Consider the following 9,055-nt stretch of genomic DNA (forward strand, 5'->3'; position numbering starts at 1 on the left):
ATTGTAAAGCACTTAAAAGTGCTATATAAGCACCCATTTGCTTTTATTCTAAAAATAAAAAATTAATAAAAATACTAAAAATACTGTACTACAAGCAGGGGTAGCATTTCTACCTCTTGACTTGAGTTAAATGGTCTAAGAAGTAGCAGCACTGCAGTAAGAAGGTAATTACTCTGAGTCTCTGATAAAAACATAGCATTTAAAGACTATTGAACTCAATACTGTTAACATGATAACATGAATGTACACATTGTCCAGGTTTGCTCCACATGCACCACAGAAATAATTATTATATTCTGCAGAAATCTGAAATGTTCAGGTCTTAATACGTTTAATTTATGGACAGATTCAAGAAGAAGCCAGTTCACAAACCTGATTTCTGACTTGTTACCGTGAAAAATCAGCATATTGTATTCACTAATTGACTTTTATAGTTATCAAAAATAAAAATGCAAATGTTGGAGGCTAAACACCAGAGAAACAGTTTTTACTTTCTGTATATTAGATTTCGTGTCAGATACATGGAGGGGAGTATAAAATAGTAGTGTAAGTATTATAAAAATACTTCAAAACAGAAACCTGCTGATTTTCTGGAAATACTTTTTGTGCTCAATGGAAATGCGCTGAATGTGCTTTTTTGCTGTGAATCTGTTCGAATATGAGCAACTATGCTTTGTCATTTGCTGATGAAACCGTCTCAGCACAGATGAGCAGAGAAGAAGCTCCTCCTCAGCTATTCCTGAATCACTCTGGGAGTGTGTGTGTGTGAGAGAACAGCTGCTGGATCTCATTATGTCGGCCCAACATGACTTAAAGTCAGGAATCTTTGAGACTTCTGATTTTATTTTGCTCATATTCTGCAAAATTTAGTTTGACTGATTACACCAGGGTTGAAGAAGTACTCAGATCGCTTACTAAAGTATAATTGCAGCAATGTGGAAATACTCTTAGAAATACTAACGGAGTTAGCATCAAAATATGCTTTAAAGTAACGTAACATATCAAATGGCCCATGTTAGAACAATATATATGATTTTATTGAATTATAGTAACTGATGCAATAATGTGAAACACCAGTGATGTGTCAGCAGGTGAAGGTGGAGCTGATTTCATCACTTTAATTCCTGACAGCACTTATTGGAACATTAGATATTGGTTTAACAAGTTGACTGTAAAAACTTACTAAAGCTTCAGATTTATTGAGTAAAACTAATTTATTTCTCTGTGAATTGTCGTGGAGTAACAGTAAAAATGGCATAAATGTCAAATATCCGACAGAAGTGAAGTACAAATACTCATGTTTGTCATTTGTGAAGCGGTGTGAACGTATGTAAAACTAATTAATTTACATTCACTGCAGTGTATCCAGAAACCCTGTACATTTTCCTTCTAAGTTTTACTTTTTGCTTTCACTCTACGTTGAGCTACGTTGTGCTCCAGAATTTAACGTTAATGCTTCAATGTGACAATTAGTCTTGAAACTAGCCTTTTTCTGAAAAACTTGAATCTATACAGTTTCTGTGAAAACCTTTTTACAGATTATGAGATTTTATTCTTCTTCTTCACAATACCAACTCTAAGCTTCATGTCAATATACAGTGAACTACAGTAAATCATTGCTAAGTAAATCAACCACATGTGGAAATATTGTATGAGGAGCATCTTTTTTCTTTTGTTATTAAGCAGAGGTAAGGAGGGTTTATCATGATGGAGATAATAATAATACACAGAGTGGATCCAAAAGGATCCGATTCATGACTCAGTTATGACTCTGAGAAACAGTTTGTCTGATGCAAACTGTCTGATGCAAGCAGTGGCTGCTCGCTGTGATCTGCACATCCAACATTTCAACCTCCGCATGTCCACGTGTCGCCACATCAAAGGATCCAGGTGGGAGTCACACAGAGATTTTAATCACCTTCTGCTTGAGTCAATCAAACACAAAGGAATTTCTTCAGGACACTTTAGACATGTAGCTAAAGCGGTCTTAAACAAGCCAACACAGAGGTGTCAAAGGTGAAGGGTCGCAGCACCCTAACAACAGATGCGACAGATTTTTCTGAGAGCCCCAAGCGGCTGTGGAAGATAAAGACGTGCAGCAGAGGCATAGACGAGCGTTTTCTCTCCGTCTATTCAGAGAGGCTGTGAAACCAACACCAGCTCCACTTTTAACCCCCTGGCTCTGCTTTCAATCTCTCTGACAAATGCTGGCAGCCGTCATGTCCTGCGGGACCACAATTCCCAGCCCAACCGGCTTCCTTACATCAGCCACGAATAACAGCTACTAATCAAAAACCATCTTCACATAACACAAAGGACGCATCGATGTGAAACAGGAAGCAAACGCTGAGCATTTTTAAAGGCCCATACCACTGTTTCTAAAGCAGATACAGGTTTTTCGGGGGTTGCATGTGTCCTCCTGAACAGCCAGTGGTTTACATTCACCTCTCTGACTGTGTGACATGGATTTTTGTAACTGATTAGATTTGAATCAAAGGGAAGAACTTATTGTGAAGAACTTTTTGTTCTTCACATTACACATGTTGCTGGATTCTGCAACTTTTCAGACCGGCTTCCCTTACCCATGTGGGTGAGGTTGGGCCGGACAATCCTGATGAATCACAATGAAAGACAAACACCACCTGTCTTCCCTGCAACAATGTCCTTCGTACCAAATCACTTCTGTCTGTTTTCAGATTAGCCTGATTTTCTTTTTTTCCCTTTTTTATTTTGTTTTGAAATATACTGCTGTAATTCTTCACCATAAGTATTTTAAAGGTGTTTTACAAATAAAACAGCTGTGGGTATGTCTTTTTTGAGGGGGACAGTCTTGAAATGACAGGAACTCAGGCGAAGGACAATTCCAATTGAGGGTGCCCCACCTTGTTCTTTCTAGAAAACTTAGCTCATTTCTCTGTGAAACACGTTGAATTACTGCATCCACTGATTTAAGAAAAAATTAAGACATTTAAAAACCAAAATGATTTTTCGGGAGACACACTTTCAGAAGTGTAAAACATGGTGCACACCTGTGAAAATCACCATCAAACATTCTGCACTGATGTGAACTGAACTGCTCCACTGCACAGCAGCTCTTCAGACACACGTCCTTCCACCAAACTAAAGGCCAAACCAAAAAAAATCCTAAATTTATCAGCGGCTTCCTACCCTGGAGATGGTCAGCGGCATGTTGAAGTCTTTCCCCCCCTGCAGCCTGAAGCCCCAGGGACCGGGGCCGGGCAGCGAAACAGTGTAGGTGCTCATTCTTCCACACAACAAAAGATCCTCGGGACTGGATGACGGCGATTAAACCAAATTTCTGAGAAACCCCACAGCGGCAGGAGGGAAGGGATGGGAGGGAGGGCCCACGGTGAGTTTAGCCTCTGAAAGGAGACAGAGAAAAGGATGTCAGACAGGTGAACAAGGACGGAACAAAGGTGCCGTGAAACTCAAAATGGTGTGTAGAGCATGCACAAAGCAAAAGTGAGAGAGAAAGAGAAGAAGCTGAGAGAGGAGAAAGAAGAGGACCTGCCTGCTCAGATGAGCTGAAGTGACAGCCCAAGAATAGCCAGAGATAGCACTGTGGCATTGTGGGGGGGTGGAGGGGTGAGGCAGGGTGAGGCAGGGCAGGGGGAGGTTGAAGGGAGAGGAGGGGGTGTTGACTTATATGGCATGAAAGGGGACACCTGGTATGCCATGCTTGCCGTGATTCACTGGGACTAATATAGACGCTGAAGATTCTTCTAGATACCCCCGTCTCTTCCTCACCCACTCCCTCACCTAGCCATGCCCAGGGTCTTCCTTGGAGCCAATCAGGGGCAACGCCGGGAAACGTCTCATTATCTTTGTGGTGATAAAGCTGAAACAGAAAGGCCACAAGTGAAGTGGCTCTGATAGCTAAAAGGTCAGCAGCAACAGTTCAAACTGACTGACTGTATCCTGAAGGGGTGTATGTGAGAACACCAGTGTCCGAGTGAGATGCTCCTGACCTCATCCAGACTTTATCCTGACAGGCCCCCAGTACAGTCTGTATTCTGTACATGCAGCACAGTGCTCTGTCTTGAACTGTGGTGGAGGATAAAAGTTTTTTCTTTTTTTGATGCACGACTTAGATGTGCTCATTTAAAACACTGTTTCCCAAAGCCTTAGTTTTCTATCATGTTGTGGCTTTTGTGTGCGCTGACCGTGCACTGCAATTCATATGCGAAACAGGCCTAACAGAAACTAAACGTGAGAAAATTCACTGTTGGTTTTAGCTCTCCCTTTCAGGACTTGATATTGCATTGCATTCAAAGTGGCTCAGATCACTTTAAATAGGATCATACAGACATATAAAAACTCCAGCTGACATTTAGATAGATAAAAACAGCTTAGAGAGGCACTGCTGGGATTTGAACCCAGGATCCCCTGTCTACTGGACAGGCACTTTAACAAACTAAGCCTTAGGGATGTGAGACATTCACCAGGACCTGCATGTTAATGATTCTGTATTTTGTTGAAAATCCAAATGGAAATTCAAAACCAGGTACACAGATGATCTGGGCAATGAATGTCTTTAACTCATGACGCTGAAAACACTGCCAGGAGACACTAACACCCTGAGCTGGAAATCATTGTGAATCTAGATTATTTTAAATTTGGACTGTTGCACAAAAATGTGTCTCACCCACCACTAACCCGCTGCCCTGGTGACTAGCGTCTAAAAGAGTTTAGGATTTGCTTTGTTTAGTTATAACAATTTTCAGCCATCTTTTCTGGAAGTTGCAGAAATGAGTCAGTGAACGTTTTTTCCTGTGGCTGTGACAGAGTAAGCAGCATGTTCCGTCAGTCAATCAGTAGCCATGAAGAAACATGAATGAGCTGGTAAATGGTTAGAACAGCCAATTACTGATACCCATTGTTTGTCCCCATAAACAACTTTGTTCACGGTAAATTAACTTTGATTCTTTGGGTTTATTTTCTCAAAACGCACAATCTGTGCATTCAGGTAATTAAATATTACATATATATTTTAAATATTTGTACCTAATTTCAGGCTGTAACTTGATTTCACTTCAACTGAATTTTACCCTTGATTTTTATGTCTTGCTAATAATACAGGAGTCATTTAACAGCTAGCGACTTCTTGTCACATGTTGGGCAAGTTTACAAGTTACACTGGAAATTGTTGTCATTTTGTATTAATCATTTGACTTTTTGTATGTTTTATGTTTGTATGTTAGAAGAAATAATGTGTAATTTACTAAGTAATACAATGTTCACAATATGTCATCAAAATTTAAAATAAAATGCTAAATTGCCACAGCTAGTACATGAGATTAAAAATGTTTGTCCCATGAGAAAAAAGGAAACTGTTTCTGTTTTTGCTGTGTGATGCTGCTGTGCCATTGGAGTGAAGCAACATGAACTGGATTAACAGTGAATTAACTGGATTAATATGTCTGCTGTTTAAGTATTTTTGAAATTTTATTATTAACATGTTTTAGAGCTTTGGATACTCCACATAGCAAGCCATGTGTCTAGTTAGTGACTGAGTAATAAAAAAATCCACAAGAGCTGGTTCAGAATTTACAAAAACATTACATTAGCTGATTAACGTAACAGTGTAGGACCACTTGTTGCATAATACCAGTAATTATTGTTGTTGTTCGTGTTCATTTAGTGTCATCAACCTGGCAACCCAAGTGCTTCGGGTGTGGAGGGAAGAGGGGGGATAGACAGTGCACTCCAAAATTTTAAATTTGTACTGCAGTACCCATTTTAGACACTTCATGTCATAGAATTTCTTTAAGTTGATTGACATTTCAAAATGATCAGTAATCTGTGCATTTTCCTTTTATAACCAAGAAAGTAGACTCATGATACCAGCCGTCACTTTTTAGTATCCCCGGAACTGTTGTAGACAACTGTCATAGCAATGTTTCAGGGGGACCACTAAAAAGTGACTGACATTTAGATTTGTAAATGTATTTGTAGTAGCTCCTGGCCATTTCAGCTGGTGTTGTAGCTTTTTGCAGCACGTTTCTTAATGCTGCAACTTTGTTGCTAGATTGATTAAGTTTTTTTGTAAAATTTGCCTATTTGTGGTTTATCAATATGCAGTGCCGTGAGCTCTCAGGGCCACCATATCAAAGTCTGTTTTTACATTTTTATTTCACAGTTCACTGTTGGCTGCTTTACCAAACTGAAACAAACATACAGTTTGAGTGTGTGAAATTCAGAGAAATCTTCTTGGTGCTGGACCTGGCTCCTCAGACTCAGGGAGAGTAGCAGGTAACAGAGATCTCCCTCTGACTCAGTGTTCAGAAACCACAAACATTAACTAAGGAATCAAGTCAAACTGACACATCTGTAGTGAAAATGCATCAATCCAGCCTGACATTTAAAAATATTTTGAGATAAGTACGTGTGTCTGTTCATGTATGGAGCATGCTGTAAGGGCATTGTGCCCCTCTGCAGGGACTGACAGGCTGATCCCAGCACTGCCTGATCTGCTCAGCCTGTTATATCACCGGCTATGTTTAGACGCCTTTGTCACAGGAAGGAATTTGATGGAGACTGTGTAGCCAGAGCTGGAAAAGACATTTCCCAGCTGCACGAGGCCAATAACGTGTGTTTAGGTTTAAATTATAATGCAGAAAGTGGAGGCTTTAATAACCTTTTCTGAAGTACCACCAGATCACAAAACCTCCCATTTTTAGCTCTGTAGGAGCAGATAACTGATCAGTATATAGTTCTTGAGGTGTGGCTGTAACAAGCACTGGAGCCTCTAGGGGACACTAGTGGAGACTGCCTGTACGTATTGTTTTCAGTTCACGACATTTTAGAGACTCAAGTTTAGGAAACAAACCCAAACGATGTGAGTCACTGCCCTTCATAGAGAGCAGTGAGTCGAAGCAAAACCATTCACAGATATACGAGTAGGGTGATAAACACTGTGTGTGTGTGTGTGTGTGTGTGTGTGTGTGTGTGTGTGTGTGTGTGTGTGTGTGTGTGTGTGTGTGTGTGTGTTTCAAATAGACGGTATTTAATGAAGGGGGGGTGGATCCCTCTTTCCCTTTCAGCATTACTGACACACCACTGACCTCAGAGCACTTGTGATTAACTTGTCATTTTAAACAGATTCTTGATTGAGTAGCTGCGTTAAGTTAAAGGTCAGATGAGGAAATATCAGACGTGGATGGAGCTTGGGAGGGAGGAAGTACTCCATAAAAGTGATACAACAATGTGAAACAGCCCCTGGCCAATTAACTAAAATTCACTGAAAAGAATCATAAATCCTGTCCATTTAACACAATTGTAATTGTTCACAGCCAAAGAGGAATGAAGCTAATTCATTGGAAAAACACAAATGTTTAACTGAAGGAAAGCATATATATAAAATATGAAAATACATTTAAATTTAAAACCCCACCTTGAAGATCTATTAAAAATCATGTTCTTTAACACTGTAGTGTGCTCTGTGGACAAGTCTACAGTAGGACACGACATGCCTATGCAGGGCAATGCCATAAATGAGGGGTGTGCTGGGTTTTGGGATATTGTCCAAATTAAGCTATGAATTTCCCTTAAGTCAAGTGACTATCACGTTCAGATTTTAGTGGGGGGGGGGGGCTATACAACCCCTAGCACCCCTCCAGCCCTGGCCCTGCTACTCTACACCTCCAGAAAAACATAAACATGCAGCCTCATATCCAACATTGACTTTATCTGTTTCACATGGTTTAGAATAGTGGCTTAGTAGGCCACTATGTTATTTTATGGTCATAACCTGATTTTAGTCATGTTATGAAGAATGATTAGTTCCCAGCAGGGAGATGCTGTGTTTGCTACAGAAAAGGCCACAGTTACTGAAAGTACACTTGGTACATAGCAACAGAGTTCTGGATATTTTCCACCTCAACAAGAACTTTCTCCTCACATGTACAACACTACAGATAATGCATGTTTTTCTATGCTGTAATACCATAAATACAGATTTATGTTGTTTGGAAAAATGAAAGGAGAAAATATTTTAGTCTGGAAGATGCATTCATTTAAAAAAACTTTTTGAGAAGGATACATTCATATTTAGATAATGCTTGATCTTAAAGAAAATGTGTCTTTTACCAATGATTAGATTTGTATGTATCTATTATCTACTTTATTGTTATTGCTTAATACACTGGGAGCTGTTTTTGTTTTGTGTGTCAGGTATTCCCATGTGGGATTGACCATTTTCATGGTCTGACACGAAGATATAAAATGTATTCATTAACTTATATATTTGTACTACATTTTTTAACTGTGTGTGCCTGACAGTTTTATCTCATGCAAAGGAAACCATGCAACACTGTTTGGGTGGTCCTACACTCAGTACAGCAGCTGCAACTGCACATACAACTCTGTACCACATCAGTATATTGATTTCTTTGATACCATTTTTATAGTTTTGCATGTACTGTCCTACTTGCTGCAATGGTCAGAAAGTGCAACTAAAGAACATAGTCAAATGACAAGTTCCAAAATACAAAAATTCCTTGTTGCCCTCAAGTTCAGGGTCTTTACACAGAGATTCAGTTACTGCAAACATGAACCTCTTCTTCTCTGTCTTCATTCGGTTCCTGTACCCCGTTCTCTTTGTTTTTAAACATAAAGGTTTAATGAGGAACACAGGTGTGCTCACCTCGTGCCTCAGGTGATCTGCCTACAAAACCCGCCCCACCTGCTTCTGGCTCTCCTGCCACACTGCACCGCCCAGCAGGGCCACACCGTGCAAGAAATTCAGCGCACACACTAAGCATTCAAAAACCCACTCGACCAGCAGGAGACGGTCAGAACTACGTCCTGACCAGCGGCAGCTTCAGAAGGTTAATGGAGGTAAAGTGACCCGGCCGCGGCGGTGGGAGCCGGGCGGTCGGTGCCACTAGTTACCGGCTGGTGATGATGGTGATGGTGAAGCAGTTAAACAGGAGATAAAACAAGAAGGCGGGCGAAAGCAGCTTTAAAGGAGTTTGAAAAGTCCGTACCTGCCGCCGCAACTCCGTGAGCCGTCGCAGACAAAACGGGGGAATCC

The 9,055-nt window shown here is 40.5% G+C and overlaps 1 protein-coding gene across 12 annotated transcripts in view; it reads right to left on the reverse strand.

Annotated features, from left to right (window-relative positions):
* The window catches only part of LOC137101748 (LIM domain-binding protein 3-like), a 33,047-nt gene extending 24,023 nt beyond the window's left edge, over positions 1-9,024 (reverse strand). For 3 of the 12 annotated variants that reach the window (XM_067480532.1, XM_067480587.1, XM_067480578.1), the window contains exon 1: positions 3,169-3,493. In XM_067480532.1, coding sequence (XP_067336633.1) covers positions 3,169-3,264 — 96 coding nt within the window. In that variant the 5' untranslated portion in view covers positions 3,265-3,493. Of the gene's footprint in view, positions 1-3,168; positions 3,496-3,528; positions 3,626-8,831; positions 8,848-9,008 lie in introns of those variants that run through there. The other 9 variants (XM_067480559.1, XM_067480569.1, XM_067480542.1 and 6 more) reach the window with 9 other exon arrangements.
* Between the last annotated feature and the right edge of the window lie 31 nt (positions 9,025-9,055).

The sequence above is a fragment of the Channa argus genome, chromosome 1, assembly GCF_033026475.1.
Source record: "Channa argus isolate prfri chromosome 1, Channa argus male v1.0, whole genome shotgun sequence".
Taxonomy (NCBI): domain Eukaryota; kingdom Metazoa; phylum Chordata; class Actinopteri; order Anabantiformes; family Channidae; genus Channa; species Channa argus.